This window comes from Euwallacea fornicatus, chromosome 1 (assembly GCF_040115645.1).
Source record: "Euwallacea fornicatus isolate EFF26 chromosome 1, ASM4011564v1, whole genome shotgun sequence".
In the NCBI taxonomy this organism is placed as follows: domain Eukaryota; kingdom Metazoa; phylum Arthropoda; class Insecta; order Coleoptera; family Curculionidae; genus Euwallacea; species Euwallacea fornicatus.
In genome coordinates this window covers 8,441,090-8,458,445 of record NC_089541.1, presented here as the reverse complement: position 1 = coordinate 8,458,445, position 17,356 = coordinate 8,441,090, and the positions used below count along the sequence as shown (strand labels likewise).

General features: G+C 36.2%; 1 protein-coding gene and 1 long non-coding RNA gene across 7 annotated transcripts in view; both read left to right on the top strand.

Moving 5' to 3' along the window:
• The window catches only part of LOC136340431 (uncharacterized), a 159,180-nt gene that overhangs the window by 138,841 nt on the left and 2,983 nt on the right, over positions 1-17,356 (top strand). Inside the window, exon 7 of one of the 6 annotated variants that reach the window (XM_066284533.1) lies at positions 16,580-16,681. The exons of the other annotated variants lie outside the window; for them this stretch is intronic. Within the exon in view, the coding sequence (XP_066140630.1) occupies positions 16,580-16,599 (20 nt within the window). The 3' untranslated portion in view covers positions 16,600-16,681. Of the gene's footprint in view, positions 1-16,579; positions 16,682-17,356 lie in introns of those variants that run through there. 6 annotated transcript variants of the gene reach the window in all.
• Positions 1,645-2,586, top strand: LOC136340452 (uncharacterized). The gene is made up of 3 exons (XR_010732306.1): positions 1,645-1,731; positions 1,785-1,862; positions 1,918-2,586. It is a non-coding gene; the product is annotated as an uncharacterized lncRNA (long non-coding RNA).

Below are 17,356 nucleotides of genomic sequence, written 5' to 3'. Positions count from 1 at the left end.
CAATTAATTAAGTACCGTTATTGACGTATATGACCACTGCCTTTATCGCGAAGGTCAATTCGGACTGACCGATGTCTTCAATGATTAATCTATAAAAATGAAATATACTGTTATGCTATACGTGTCGATCCGAAGAAAAAGTTAGAATTTTGGGAATCTAAATTGAAAAACCCCAAGGAATTTCGCATTTGAGAGTGATGGTTTCCGAAATACTTCGAAAAATTCATATTAACATAAAGAATAAATTCGTGATTTTCTCTATTTCTTAGTTATTTACAATAGGGCATTGTGTAGATATACTTTTTTGGTTTTTCACTATGTACGCGTAAGATTATCTGTTATGTCAAATTTGAATTGTTTAACCGTGACCCCTAATGTGAATAAACAGTACGAAACGAATATTACAATTTATGACGCGATCGTGATCAGAACGTGACCGGACCGATAATGTGAATCGTCCATAAACGGTACAAAATGAATGTTAGAATCTTTGCTCTGACCGTGACCAGACTGTGTTCTGATCGATAAGGTAAAATGATTGTTAAAGCCAAAATAAAGAACAACCGTGTTTTGAAACATTAATACCATGTTATGTTTTCCGTTACTTCAAACAAAATGTTTATAAACTGATAAAATATATATTTCCCTTCTGTATTTAACTGTCCCGATGAGGATTCCCATTATCAGAAAATTACAGCGGTAATCGCCCGGTAGATACCCATAATTGCCTGTGAGCTATCAATAAGTGCCAGGCAGGTATCGATCAAATTTACCAATGTTGAGTGAAAATAAAATTTTGATAGTAGTTTTTAAGAATGTCCCGTTTACGGGACGATTCCTGGAGCGCCAATTTTACGTTTCAAGATAGCGCTAATTATGCCTTTTAAACTTGCACCTTTGGTGGCGCTCCCGGAAATGTTTCCTTTGATATATACAGGGTATCTCGAATTGCAGATGCAACAATTTATTTTCTAAATCACATCTTTTGGATTAAATTAATATCTTAGAAATGTCCTTTGAAATTATGTAAAAATGATCACAACGCAGAATGCCCCTTACGAGGCGTACATACAATTGAAGTAAATATACACCTCCCTGATTAAGCTAAGCTCGATTTGACTTAACGATCATGTTACAGGCACATTACATGGTAATCCTGGTAAGCTTACCCGTAACAGGCCTGCTTGGGTAGCAGTCATGTCCCATCATAACGGGAAATGTATTGTTATTATAAATGCACTTACGCTGTCACTAGTGTGGAATTAGAACAACCGAAGGAAACATTCAAAAACGCAAAGTTCTTGTTTATGTACTCGAAGGTCGGGAAGTCATCATAGTATAAATTTCCTCGACAGCGACCCGTCTTAAATGAATAGAAAACTGACTATATGACCAAGAAAAGACTACTCTGGTGTTAGCTGGTTCAAAACGAAATGCAGCTCGTAGGGCTCCTCGATAATTCTTTCCCTAGATCTTCCTCAGATTGGATTATCTAGAGGACACATCGAAGCCACATTAACAAAAGTAATAACGATTGGAATTATGCATTACTAAACCCCTTGGTAGTCCCTCTTATAATTTTCTATAATTTAGAATCAGAAGTCACTGTTCCTTGGTATGGACACCTTCAAAGTTGTAGCGTTAGTGAAGTATACATTTGCAACAAGAATATCAGAACCTGGAAAGCATACTAATTTTGTCATCCACAAGATATCTAAATTTTATAATTAAGTAAGTACCGATTGAAAACTTACCCTTGATGTCTAGAGTTGCTTTGTCTTCAGAGTATTCGCAAAAGAACCCGCGGACGATAGGATTTCCAGTTATGACGTGTTAGGAGAACAGGGTATACCAAAAATGAGGTGTTTGTAACTATGCTGTATTAACTCGCGAATTAACCCTCGAATTTCATTACAGAATATCTGTTTCACGCGGAAGAATTTGATGGTCATCGTGGGTGCTGAAGAATGGAATCCAAGCTCCTGTCCAAAGATACAACGATAGATATTGATACTGCAGTCTTAGAACTTTAAAGAAATTTCATTTGTCGAGGATAAACTTTGAAGACTCGGCGCGACGAACCACCCTAACATTAAAATCGCCACCCTTCCTCCCCGACATACTTGATACCGTCTGCAAGCCAACTTGTCGGTGGAAATATTCCGCCTAATCCAAAACATGCACACTTATCCCGCTATAGCATGTCTCTAATTTTATGTCCTTATTTCAAACCGTTTTGGAAATATTTAAAAAAGTTTAAAAAAAAGAAACATTTTGTGTTTTGAAAACAAAGCAATTTCGAAACTAACTTTATTCGAGCTAAAAATTTGTTTTCATGAGCTCTACATCTGCCGAAAGTTTGTCGATACGCCTATAAAACACCCTGTATAAATAAGTGTCTCTCCCTTAAAATAAGGAAATGCGTGTATGCATGGTTGTGTCTTGACAGCAATGTTCCTAAGACAATTTCCAGACCTGACCAGGTTCTTCCTTTAATGCCATTCATGAATGGCCCGAATGTTGGATAACTTGTGCAGGCACGAAGCATATAAATGTACATTTTGCCTGATGTGATTATAAAGGGCTCCTTATGCTACTGTTTTACGACCATAAACTGGTTCATTATGGTTCTAACGCAATAGAACAGTAAACGGTCGAATAAAGCAGATAAATTTACAGTGGAACTACCAATGACTATAAATAAATTAAATGATGTATGTAAGTCGCTGGTAATGAGGTTTTATTCTAGTCATTTATGGACTCTTTCGCCAGTTCGCATTGTTTTAAACTGAACCATCTCATAAAACCTTACGTTACATGCTTATTGAATACGCTTGCCTAAATAACTATTATTGTCTTATTTCACTCAATTGTTATATAAATTGTATACATTTTTTAACACATGCGAAGGCGTCATTTCTGCACTCGATTACTGACCGAGTTCCTCTGTGTTCGCCAATTGCAGGCAGCGTGCGGTGAAGCACTTACGCACTCGTTAAGCAAATAAGTATTGACGGATATGTGCGGTAAAATGCCACTTTCAGCTTATAAACACGCAAATGCGACTTCTATAAAAATAGACATTTGCTTCACTATTCAATTTTTGCACTTCACTCAATTCGATGCATAATTTGCCCACTCCTGGACGACTCCTGGAGGTTTAAGCTTTTCCGATGGAAAAAAACCATCAATTTTACCTTCACTTTAGTAAATAGAACTATTATTTACCCAACAATATGTTTTCGTCTACATTTTGTTTCTCTGCAAACAACTTCTTTTGCCTGAGTAAATTGACTTTCTTGACGGAATTTGCTCTCGGAAACAGGAAAACGCATCTTCGGCAGGCAGCACTTCGACCATTATCTACAGCTAAAGTTATTTAAACTGAGGCTCCGACGACTTGGCAGACGAAATGGAACTGTGGCACGAACGTTATTTTGTGACTTCCTGAACTTGGAGCCTGATGAAATAGATTTGTGCAAACAAACGGTTCTATTGTTCTAATATAAAAATATCACCCGTGAATCGTAAACACAGATAAAAAAAGGGATCCCTCCATTAAAAAGTTAAGTCTTTGTATGTAACCTTCGAGGGCACGAGTTATGGCTCAGTCTCCAGGCCCTTATTCGTCTTCATCGACCTATCCAAACAATTCGGGCCTCCCGATTTCCGAGATATCCGCAAATTGTTTATGAAGACATTATCTTTGCTGCCTGTTCCATTGCTGGTTAATTTCTCAAAGTTTAAGTTTACAACGCAATAGATGAGCTCCTAAGACAATTTTGTGCCTAACTTCGATTGGTTGTAATCACAATTGAATACTCTTAACGTTTTGGAAATTATGGTAATATTCTCTTTAGACACGCAAACCTGTTTATCCTGGCATGAAATGCTTCAACATACAAAATTCAAGGAAACGAGCTCTCAATCTTCCAGCTAAAGCCACAGCTATTACAGCCCACTCACGTTTTAATTATTAATAAAGATGAAAACTGCTTACAACCTGAATATTTTGCTCGACCTCAAATTTTTGTCCCACTTTATGGGGACTGAGCCTATCGACGAATATATATATTTTCCGCATCTGTTCAGCTGCGTTCCGCCCTTTATGTGGCCAAGTCAACTTGGTTTTAGATTTATTACAGGAAGCCCCAAAGCACGTCGCTAGCATCCCGCCATTATCTCCATTTACTGCTTTACTAGTCACCTACCTCCGCTAAAACTCGAACAACATGTCATGTTGTATAGCTGTGTGCTTCTGGTTCATTTGTCCTCACATGGTAAAGTAAATTTGATACAGCGTAGTTGACTAAAACTGAAACTAAACTAAGTTGAAACGTTAAAAAAATTGCATCCCATTGGCTTAAGTAACGTCACAACTTCATTTTTAACTAATGGAGTTGTATTACGCATGTCTCTTTTACGCTCTTAAGGATGCACAGGCCTGCGCTAGCGCGATATAAAGATAACGTTGATCTCTCGGCAAAGGTCAGCAGCAAAGCTTCTCAGTTGGTTATGAAAGTCTCGCACTAAGTCAAAAAAAGTTCTACGGCGCATTTCTACTGCGCACTAACTACTATTTCGAACATCGAGTATACCGGGAGTTTCCATTAAAAGACGGCGTGTAGGTATTGCAAGGAGAAATGTAAGAGTATCGAAACCAATCAATAGAGCAGCTTGGGCGAATACACGTGGAAAGATAATAATCCGGAAGTTGGATAAACGGGCATTCGCGGCATTTACGTTCTCACTTCTCTTTGTTTAATTTTTTCCTTTATTCGTTTGCTTGAAAATTTTACCCATTTACACATTAACTGATCTCCATTTTTGTCTTTTCACGACACTCCACGCAAGGTACTTCTCTCATTTTTGAAGCACAGACAGACATCTCCAAACAGAGTAATGAAAAAAAACGAACAATCCGCCACAAACTGTTAATAAAGAAAATTGAAAAAAATTGTAAAAAAATCTGAAACTAAATATTTAAGTTGAAACCAATAACTAAGCATTAAATTACTCATTTGAAACCTACTCAATAATCTTTATCTGCTCCTCGTCCTCATAAAGCTGAGCTAAGCTGCACCCGTGTGAATTCTAAATTGGGCTCACCTCAGTTGTAGCTGATACCTCAGTCGAGTTATGTACGTCTAAAAAACATATTCAACATTTTCAGGCCGCGATTCCCTATCGTTGATAATTTTTATCCAAGATAGAAATATGTCACGAATCGAGGGATAACAACTTTCGAAGTCCAATATCTACTCAATTCCATTCACACTTGACCGGGTAAAGGACAATTCAATGTATGTGTGACAACAATTCTCTTCCATAAGAGACAACACTAACAAGCTAAATTTATATTGTATATTAAATAACTTTTCCATCATCCTTTGTGCGGTAATATTGTTTGCACCGAGATAGAGCTGAGACCCTCTAATAGACATTGTGACATTCATGAATAACCAAAAGGGCGATTTTGCTCATATTAAACGTTGCCGTATTTCACACAGAGTTGACAAAACGGTATTGTGCATTACATATCCTTACCCATCATGCAGCTGCTCAAACCTGCTTATAAATTTAAAATATCGCTTTATTAACGTCCAGTATATGCTTACCCATTATGCGTCTCCTAGCTCATTTCATTTAAGCTACTAAAACTTGAATGTAAGCTTAAAGTATCGCTGTGCTAACCTTCAATTTGAACTCCTTCAGAAGTTACGATAGCGAAGGCGAATTATTAGATAACCAAAGTGGCCTACGCTGCAGGAGCAATATGAAAAGAGCGCAAAGCAAAATCTACGTAGGTAAAAATTGAGGCGAAATAAAGGTCATTTATCGTTTTTGAAAATTTATAAAGGAAGTGGAAACCCCACCAACCATTTCTTCTAAGACCTGCCATTTTGACTGGTGTCAGCAAAAATATAGCTATAGTAAAATTGTTGGTATATCTAGTGGTAAATTAAGGCGATACAATCAGGCCTAGGTCGACCTGGAACCTTTAAATGAAGAGAACGTGACAAAGAGATAAATCCGTCATTAGAACTCCTCAGACCCAATCGGATTTTTATCAATACCACTAACAATTCTGAGATCTTCCCTGGGTGGGATAAATAGCCCCAAATTAATCTCCCTCAAAGCCTCAAGTTCTTCTTCTCGGATAGGAATAATGGCAATCCGATGTAACCCAAAGTTAAATCCTTATTTATGTCTGAGATACGAGGTCCCTATAGTGCAAAATAAAAACAAAATATTAGTTAGGATTCCAGAGGATTTCAAATATTTTCACAGCGAGCTTTACGAAAGAAAATTTAGCATTGCCATTATCATCTCGGAGTAGGAAATGTAAGGCGAAAGCGGAGAATGAAAATTGGATGACAGGAATATTATCCACTTTCAATCCGGCAAATGAACTCTAGGAATATTTATTTCAATGTTTTCTTTGTAGAAGCTTTTTAGTCCTTCTTATTTATTTTCGTTATGTCTTTGTGTATCTCTTTGCCTCAGCTAAATTATTTGTTGTTCTGCATCACGTTTTATCATTATACTGCTTCAGCGAAAGTGAGACTATTGAAATCGTTAAACGGACCTTTTGCAAACTTTTTTATACCACAAATGGCGGGTATACCAAACCGAATCTAACGATTAGGAAATAAATTCAATTCCAGTGCAGTTTCAGGACATAAAACACACTACGTCCAACACTCTCGAAGAAAAAACTGAAACGACAAGAAAATGGAGACACCGAGAGGGTCACATATAAAATTCCTTTCAAATGTGAGAAATTTGATGTGGGTGAAAAATCTAAACCCTTAAAAAAGAACATTTAAGACCACCAAGACCGCATTAAAAATATGGGATTATACAGGGTGTCTCTAAAAGGTCTGTACAAAATTCTGCCACAGATTTCTGAGGTCAAAACATGACGATTTAACCCAATTTACCTTAGTCCAAAAGTGGAAGGTTTTCGAAATACAGGGCGTCAAAGTGAAAACAAAAAAAAGCAAAAAAATTAATTTCTTGGTCGGTAATGCTGCTATCTACACAAAATGTCGTATCGTGCGGTTTTTGGGGATAAGAAATCAGAATCCGTTTATATTTTCGATGCACAATGTAGAGGGCATTGTCAGTGCTCGACGAATCCTCTTTAAAAGGGCATAACTTTTTGATCGCCCGGTATAAAATTTATTTATGACTAAACTTGTGTTTTCCTACATTTTTTAAGGAAAAAAGGTCTCTTGTTAAAAATCTCTACGAGGCTTCCTTCTTGAGATATTTGAAGCTTAAAGTTCGCTGCATGTCTTGAACAATAATTTTAATGTACTACATATCTATTCTTATAGTTGGATCGAAAAAAATCAAAACTTAAAAATAGATTACAAATTACTTGAAAACATAGATACCAAACATAGACACGAAAAAATTATACTTTTAGTAGATGTTCGAAATGACCACCATTGACTTGCATACAAAGATTAATTCGACGCAATAAATTAAAATGTACTCTATTCATCAATTCTTCGTCGTTCTTTAAAATGTTTACTGCATTTTGAATTCGTCCCCATAGTTCCTCTTCACTATTTATGGCCGTGAAGTATACCACGGACTTTAGAGTCCCCCATAAAAAATAATCCATCGGAGTTAAATCCGGTGAGCGCGGTGGCCATGGTACCGGAGTATCATTTCCTCTACCTATCCATCTTCGTGGGTACTGTTGATTTAAATAGTTGCGCACATTTATAGTAAAATGTGGCGGAGCACCGTCGTGCATAAACTACATATCTTGCCGAAGTTGTAAAGGAAGATCTTCCAATAATTTTGGCATTGTATTTTGAATATGTTCCAAATAACTTTCACCACTTAATCGGGGCGGCAAAATGACAGGACCAATAATAAAATTGTCAATTATTCCTGCCCACACATTAATCTTAAATTCATGTTGATAATGTACCACCAACTGTAAGAATAGATATGTAGTACATTAAAATTATTATTTAAGACATGCAGCGAACTTTAAGCTTCAAATATCTCAAGAAGGAAGCCTCGTAGAGATTTTTAACAAGAGACCTTTTTTCCTTAAAAAATGTAGGAAAACACAAGTTTAGTCATAAATAAATTTTATACCGGGCGATGAAAAAGTTATGCCCTTTTAAAGAGGGTTCGTCGAGCGCTGACAACGCCCTCTACATTGTGCATCGAAAATGTAAACGGATTCTGATTTCTTATCCCCAAAAACCGCCCGATACGACATTTTGTGTAGATAGCAGCATTACCAACCAAGAAATTAATTTGTTTGCTTTTTTTTGTTTTCACTTTGACGCCCTGTATTTCGAAAACCTTCCACTTTTAGACTAAGGTAAATTGGGTTAAATCGTCATGTTTTGACCTCAGAAATCTGTGGTAGAATTTTGTACAGACCTTTTAGAGATACCCTGTATAGGTCAGATATATAGCAGTGCGCCTTTGATAATGGTCACAGAATTAAACGGAATGGTGTTTGCATCGTTATCAAGGAACCATTATCAAAGGATGGTGAAGTCAAATAAATGACAAATATTTTATTTAGTGAAACCCGATAGGTGGGTTTTTGTTCAGTAAGCTTGCCTATGCTTGAACAGCATGTGAGCCTTGAACAGATAGAATGGAATTACACAGTAATAAATACTACATAAAATCAATAACACAAAATTTTTTTTTATAGGTTAAAATAGATACTGTGATAATTCATCATTTACGTAATTCCAATCCATTTTATTCAATTTGTTCGAAATTTTAAATCTTCACCTCTCATGCATTTTCCTCTAGCTCTTACTTTCGTGTTTCTACTCTTTGCACACTAAGTTCCGAAGGTGGTGACAGATTTGTCACGAACACGTTAACAAAAATATTCATCAGAGTAAAGAGTAAATATTATTTTCAGTTAGCTTTAACTGAGAATAATGTGAAATTCCACCGCCCCAACAATTCCAACTGGTATACGAGACGTTATTCCGAAAAAATAAAAAGCAATTAAATCAACTTGCTCATAAAATATGCAATAGCAATTTGCGCCTCTAAAATCAAAACAACAATAACGTTATATTATATTTTTCACATGGGAAACGCTTTAAAGAAATTTGATGTTTTTGATAAAGTCCCACACGCTTAATTTTTAAACTCTGAAATAATGCGGGGAACAAATTTTTATTTTTCATTAGAAAAACGGATTTAAAGCCGACGAAGTTTTTGAAACCTCTCTGTTTATGCGCATGAACAGTAACATTCAGCAGTAATAATTCGAATATTAGAATGTAAACTTTCACCTACTTTAACTTCAATATCCGATTTGCAGTGCTCCTAGCCTGCATCGCTGTAATACCTAGAAGGCTTACAGTTGTAAATAACGAAAACGGCCCTCAGAGGTACAATTTGACACTGAATTTAATTTCATCGAAATTCTCATACGTAACTAGAAAGTGTTATTAGAGTTATGCTTCCAATGAAGAGGTGTTTTAGTTGGTCATTATACAGGTTCACTTAATTTCGAAACGTTGAAACTTCCCTTCCAGTTACCAATTAAATATACAGCTGCGCTTAATTCGGAAACGTTGTTGAAACTTCTACTGGTCATACATTTCCAGTTGGATTTTATGGGAACGTATTTCAGTTTTCTCGACCCAAAGTTTTGCACTGCGACAAGTTTAGTATAAATTTTCGGTGAAATTGTGCCCACAAAAAAAAATATTTGGTGTCAGTTTTCTGTGTTAAAAAAAGAAATTGTTTTGACAGTCTTAATATTTCTTCTGCACCGAAAATGGTTATTCCTCATTTGGATAATTGTTGTGAAAATACATCTTTTCTATAAGTCCACGGAAAATTTTGATTTCCCAATTGCTAATGGAATCGAGAGTCTGAAAAAGTATCGCTCGTTACACGTTCCGAAATGCAATCAGATTTTGCTTCGCGCGAGAGTTATCGCTATTTTTTCCAGTGTCGGTCCACTGTGACATATCTTCAGCGATTTCTCTATAGCTTTCGAATCTGCCCTTCAGAATTTCAAAATTCAAGCAAATACCTAAAGACGATTTTAGTGAGAAAAAGAAGTGAAGATGCAAGATTGCATGAACATCGTTCCTCTTTATTCATCTCAAATGGTATAATAATTTAATGACACTTTTTGCTTTACAGAGGGTCGATTTCGATCACAAATATACAGGGTGCTATTTAACACGTGGTCAAAACTCAAGGGATGATTCTTTGAGTGATTCTAATACGAAAAGTTTATGTAGACATAGGTCCGGAAATGCTTCGTTTCCAAGATACAGGAGGTTGAATTTTTTTTTATCCTTACATATGAAAAAAAGCTTTGAAATAACATGGAGATGTAAACTAATGTGGCGTTGAAACTAGTAACAATTTTTAATGTATACAAAGAAATCTTTTAAGTTAGAAATTGTTTGTCGCCTTTTGCTAGTGGTGTGCAAGGGGGTGACACCAGAACTTTAAGAAAAATCAAACAATGTAAAAGCTTTATTAAAACTACACTTAAACAAATACTCCGCAACTTTTTTAAGTAAAAAACGTTTAATAATTAAGAATACGAAACTTACAATAGTTGCTGAAAATGTCTTCTTTTGAAATTGTCTTTCCTTCAGTGCAAACATTAGCTCATTTTAACGTCGATTGCCAAACATATTGAAATAATTCGTTTCCTTGGATTAATTCGTCTTCAATGTTGGCCGGATTTCTGTAAACGAAAAACTTTAAACGCGTCCATAAAGGAAAGTCAAACGGGTTTAAACCCGGTAATCTGTGTGGCCGTGGCTGTGCTTAATGCGAAAAATATATAAAAGTTAAAAAAAACGCTGCTAAAAACACTGCCAAAATTTAACAAAGTTGGTTAAAGGATTATTGAGATTTTTAGGTAAAAACAATTTTTTAACAAAATTTGACACCCTGTATCTTGAAAATAAAGCATTACCGGACTTGTGTTTATATGAAATTTACGTCTTACAATCATGTAAACCACCGCCTCTTGAAGTTTGGCGACGTATTCAAATAACACCCTGTATAAGTCAAGATAAACTCAAATGTATAGGGTTTTTGGGCCCCGTGGAATGGACTGATAGTTTTCCATTATATTGCGACATAATTTGACTGACCCTGTAACTGTCACCTTTTCAGATATCCCGTCAGTGGTCTTTGTAAAAGTGACCGCCCTGTGTACCCCCGTGCAAGTAAAAGTTGATAGTGCAGTTAGTTTTTCAATTACTCTGAAATCATACAAAAATCATTTTTATAAACAGTGGAACTGCTGCAATTTCAACTATAAATTAAAAGGAAAGTTGCTCGCAATAATGGAAACTGAATCAAAATAAATTTAATGGCGAAAAGGAGTAAATATTACTGGGATATTCAAGTGCATCACTTGAAATGTCTTATTTTCTTTTTCGCCACATTCAAGAATATTTTTAGACCTCGAAAAAATTACGAAAAAATTTATTGTAGCCGCAGCCAAAGGAGATGCATTTTAACTAATTTGCCATTAATTCAATACGAAGAAAATATATTTTTTTACCTTGTGGGACTTGCGGTTACTCCTCTAAAAAGTACATATTTTTTAGAGGAGTAACTGCAAATTTAATAGTTTGGGGGTAATAATTACGTTCGAGTTCAGTCATAGCCCTTCAAATTTTATTAAGAGAAACTAGGAGACGGTACGTGTATATTGGCTGCTCCTGAATCTTTTTAAGTAATAGAGATATCAAAAGAACTTTTTATGGCAAAACTTGTCCATAATTTATAGATTTCGAAAGTTCCGGAGAGAAAAAGGAACGTTCCTAGAAAAACGTTTTCCATCAGTATCGCTTACTAAATTTGAAAGCCTGCAGCATTTGCGTTACCTCATGCCCCTTAATGTAATATGGTAGAAAAATATTTTTGCCACCTCTAACTGGTTTCGCATATAATGGTTGTGGTGTCGAGCTTGAATTTTCCTGTGCATGAAAATGGATAATACGAAACGCGCTTTAGATCCAATAAATGAAAAAATTCCATAAATTATGCTGCTTTATAATCGATACTTACGTCTTAATTACAGTTTGTACATTGCACCTGCCAATTAGAGCTGTGAAACCAAAGCGAGCTGATAAATATTTTATGTAGGTAGAAGAAATTTGCAATTTAAATCGGGTATGTTGATAAAGCGAGGAAAAGTGTGTGACTTATTATTCACAAAAAACATCATAAAACTAGAATTTTCTAAAAAGGCGTTACAGGATGTTATTAAGATTATCATTTTCACTTAGTCTTAGCGGAAGCTTATCTTGTCATCATTAATGCCGGGAAACAGAGACGCAACAAACGCCCCAAATTAATCCCCCCTTTTTCTGGGGAGACGGTAATGCGAATCCAATGTAACGTAAACCTAAACCTAAACAGAACTTAAGACGTAATCCTTATTTATATAAATATGCCGAGACAGCAAGGTGATTTTCAATATCAATGAAAAAGAGAAATTAATTATAAACCTTCCTGATGATATCGTCTAAACGCTTTGATCTCCCTTAACTAAAGGGTTGTCGTAGAACAATCTCACACAACAATCTCAGCCCACGTATGATAATAGAACGTAAATCATTATGTCCAACCTGTACTATTGCAATTATTCTACTTGCTTTAGATTAATGTTTTTTTATTCAAAAGAATACAATTTAGGATTTTCCCCTAATGGAACGAGGGACGGTTTAGTAATAGAAACAAGAGAGGTCTCCTTATCGTTTAACACGCAATGAAACAGACAAGGCAACAAATTGGACTTGTCTAAGTTGTTTTTACTAGTTCTTCATGCAAATGGGCTTCAACTTTCCGCTCAAAAGCACTAAAGGAAATGCTGAAAAATAGTTTTTGTGTAAAATGCAGCCGAGACAACGACAATAACCAGTTTTCGCTAAAAATAGGAATTTGTGGGAGTGAAGGGAGAAAATAGTTACAATTAAAAATATATAGTACGTGTTTAGAGAATGCAAAGCTTTATTTTTTTATGTCATTGCATTTCCATTAAAAAGTCATTTTAGTTGGTTCGCTTTAAGAAACATAATTAAATTAAGCACAGCCATATCCTGTACTTGTAGACATAAAATGTATAGTGTTGAAAACAGAACCGAAAGAACCTAAATCACCAAGAGCTATGAATACAGTTGTTACAATGAAACGATCTATTTTTATGCCATGAGCAAACTATTTAGAAAATATTCAGCAGCAGTATTCATTTTCACATGGAATATAACATAGAATTGGCCCTACGAAAGATCCGAGAAAACGAATGCCTCTCCCAAAAAACCCGTTTCGACCCTATTAGATCTCTTCAGTTCGGCTCATCGCGCGAGCGGACAGAAATTGGCAAAGTCAACGACAAGCATGTTGGGCCTGCAGGAAAAGATCCTACCAGCGCCATCTGCCTTCAATACTTTTGGCTAAAGATCGGCCCTGTGCATTAAGTCCTGCTGCTTACACTTGAAGATTTGATCAGGATGCGACAAAAAGCATGCAGTAGATGGCGCTGATGGGATATTTTCCTTCAGGCCATACATATTTGCCTTTGATATTTCTGCCTGAAGTTAATCGACTGGAGATTAACTGCGCTGAGGAGATCTAATAAGGTCGAAAAATGTCTGGGGTGCTTGAGTTAATTAAGTGCAGAGCGATAACGAGGCAAAAAGGCCTCTTAATGGCATTATTTTATGAGATGGAAATACAAGCAGCCTTTTATACAGATTAAAGTTTTTGTCATTTAAAAAAAGAAGTTTTTGTTTTCGAGGCGTTAAGTGTCTTCCCCACACTCAACTGCTTACCCGAACGGCGTAAAATACAATTCGGTGCCCGACGGAAATGTATTACTTCCCGGGTTTGCTAGCAAAATAACAATTTTCTACCAACATACTACACTTCACATATTTGAATACGGCAAGTATCGGATCACGTGCTATTTTTCCGCACATTTAAAGTCACTTCCCTGCATCGATTACCTTAAGGTCACTATGAATGTGTCCATCCAGCTTAGTATCAAAGGTCACAATATGTTCATAGAGAACACTGTATTTCTTCGTGATGGTAAAATAGTATTTTTCCAAGCGCGTTTAAGAGTTTTCCTTGCCAAACGAACACAGCACTGGCAGGCCTTTGATAACCATATGATAAAATTTTTCTGAATATTTCGTAAACCAAATGAAATTTGATGACACTTAGCAACTCTTGTCTTATTTAACCAATCTTTTAGCTTGGGCGTTTTATAAGATAGCAATGGAAAACTATGGTAATTGAATTACCACGTTAAGTATCCCGCCCCTCTGCAGTTGAAATTGCTTTCTGATTAAAAAGTTAAAGATTAGTGCACAATGAATCCGAATCCTGATTATAGTCACGAAAGTGGATTAGACGTAGGTCTACAAAGTACACTTTTTATCGCCAATTTACCATTGGAATACGTACAAAGAAACTTTTAAATTTATATGCTGTATAAAGACCAGCATTCAACTTAAGTTTTGGATGTGCAGCATGCATGTGACGCCAAACTGATATTATAATGGTAAATTAATTAGTTCAATTAACTTGGAAATTCCCTACCAACCCTCCGAAGCTTGACGTGATTAGGTAGCTTAAGTAACCAGCTAAACTTCGTCTAAGGCTGAAACATAATCTGAAATTTAAGGCACTTCAAAGGACGAAAATTAAATACGTTTTCATGAGCACTCTAGAAATATTGAAAACATGGCGCTTGTCATTTAATTACATTAGGGGGAGAAAAATGAACATTTTTTTTTCTGTGAAAACATCGTATATTTGCGGCAATGGATTGGCTCGAAAGTTATGGGATGATTAATTGCATTAACATTTAAATCTCAGAAATGAAAGTGCATTTGTACAACACGCGAGGAAATCGGAAATTCCCTCATTTTTTAAACGAGTGAAAAAGGAAATTTTAAATTGGCCGCGAAAAATTGTTATTGCTCAATGGAAATATGGAAAATGCAGAAATTTCCCTGGTCGCCTAGCAATGTTGCAACAAACCAAAGTAATTTAATCTTGCCATTATTCATTATTCATGAAATTCTCCTTTTAATAACGGCCCTTCCATTTTGCGCGTCAGCACTTTAAGCCCAAAAAACACGAATGCTTTGGAATGTAAATGTTACATCTTATCAGCAATATGTTCAGTTCAGTAATTCAATTTAACATGGACAACAATACGATTCAACAGACGCATAAAAATAATTTGCATTATAAATCAAAATGCTTGTGCGCGTGTGCACTAGGTCCTGCAGTTTGCACTCGAAAGCATGGTGGAGATGCAGCACAACGGCACGGTAGATGGCGCTGATAGGATATTTTCCTGCAGGCTCAACATACTGTCCGTGGAATTCCCGATTTCTGCCTGCACTGAAGCGATTGTATTCCAATTTGTACAAAAACAGTGAGCAGTTTTTAATCCGAATCTCTCAAAACATGATAAACTCTGCGACAAAAGTTTTTCTTAAACTTTAATAATGATAATTTAATTAGTCCACGTTTACGAGTGGAACAAACAATTTGTGCCTGTACAACTTAATGAATTGGGAAGAAGAGAAAATCTTATTGAGACATGTCCGAACTTCTGTCCCAGTCTTTCTTACTTGCTTCAAACAAATTTACCTAAAAAATATTTTATGACGACCAGAGCCCGACATTAAAAGTATCGTAAAATTCCTACCCTAGTCGCTTATAGTCAGCTATCTAAAACTTATAAAAATGTAACAAATTTCCCCTCAAATAAATGCCAAAAACGGGAAGAGGCATAAAGGTCGACGTCGCAAAGAAAAAGGAAACATAAAGAACGCATTTAATGAGAATAAGAATTTTCATTTACGAAGATGATACAATGTGCCATTATGACTAACCTAATCCTAAATGTAAAATTATATTTTGAAGGTTGATACCTCTTAGGGACGCCTTTTCATCCCTATTTTAGCGCGATCTTGCTTTCTACTGAGTAAAAAATAATACTTGTGAAGTAATTTTTCATCGCCATTCTTAAATTGGACCCACCAGACGGAAGAGAAATTATCCGCAGGAAAATGTCTTTGGCAAAATGAAGATTAATTATGAAAAATTTGTGTCTCTGTTCTGCTAATTTAAATCAGTGGTAGCAAATTAATAACGTTTTTATATTATTTTTTTTTTTTTGAAAAGGAGATGGAATGCATGAGTTAGTTGCGACGCAAATAATATACAAATTGTATGAAGTTAATTGGGTACCTCGGAAACAACTTACAGCTCCTTTGCAATGGATAAATTTCGGGTTTGGACAGGTTTGTGCCCTGTGCAAATATAAAAACCAAGATTGCACGAGCTCACCAAATTATCTGGAAAAATTATCTTAAATACCTCTGAAACGTAACCTTAACGAGGCAACTTTACCCCACAAATTCAGAAAGTTATTATTCCTTGCCCCTTCCGGGAGTTAAGCGGGTTGTACGTTACTTAGCAGCCAGAATGCTTTTTACGCGTGGCTTAATGCTCGAGTATTTATTTGTCTAGTTATGCCATATTATTATTTCCACAGAGTTAACTTATAAACTGTGAATTGGCCCAACTTGAGCCCTGTTTTACAACTAGTCAGAGCATCCTGCATGCATCCTGTTACGACGAACTTGGGAAAGCAGTTGGAATCGTAAATTGGTTGTGATGGGAGTTTGGCAACATAACCATATCATCAACTTTGAGTTTACAGTTTCCGGTTAGGGGTCCAATTATTAATGTCCTGTTAAGTTTAACATGAAGCTAAGTTCTGTCGAAACTAAGATTATGACCAATGCCTAGACGCTGGAGGCCGAAATTTATGTGCAAACTAGCTTTTACACCTAACTTGAACTAACCTGTAATCATAAAGTTGCATCCATAAAATAAATAATAAGCCTCGTCAGAAGCAGGATGGTGCGACGGAACACGGGGAGACGTGAGCCAGGCTTCAACAGGGGATGAAGCCTTCGGCTCATAATTGAAGAGGATGGGTAAATCGGAGGCCGGTAAGTGCTGGTTTTGTGGTAAGCCGAATGACACAATATTTAGATGTGGAAAATTTCCCAAATCGAAATCCGAACTCAGTAGAAAGTGCGTAAACGAACTTAATAGGGAAATCTGTGGAAGACTTCTGCTGAAATTCAAAGAACATTGAGATGCCATTGGAGGGTACTTGGAAAAGAAAATAAAGATGAAGATTGCCGAAGAGAAGCGTCGAGAACAGCAAAATGTGGGCGAAAGGGCAAAGGAGTGTCTAAGCGATTTATTGGACGAGCGAAACATAGGGAGCAAACGATCATTACCTCTTACTGGAAGTAAC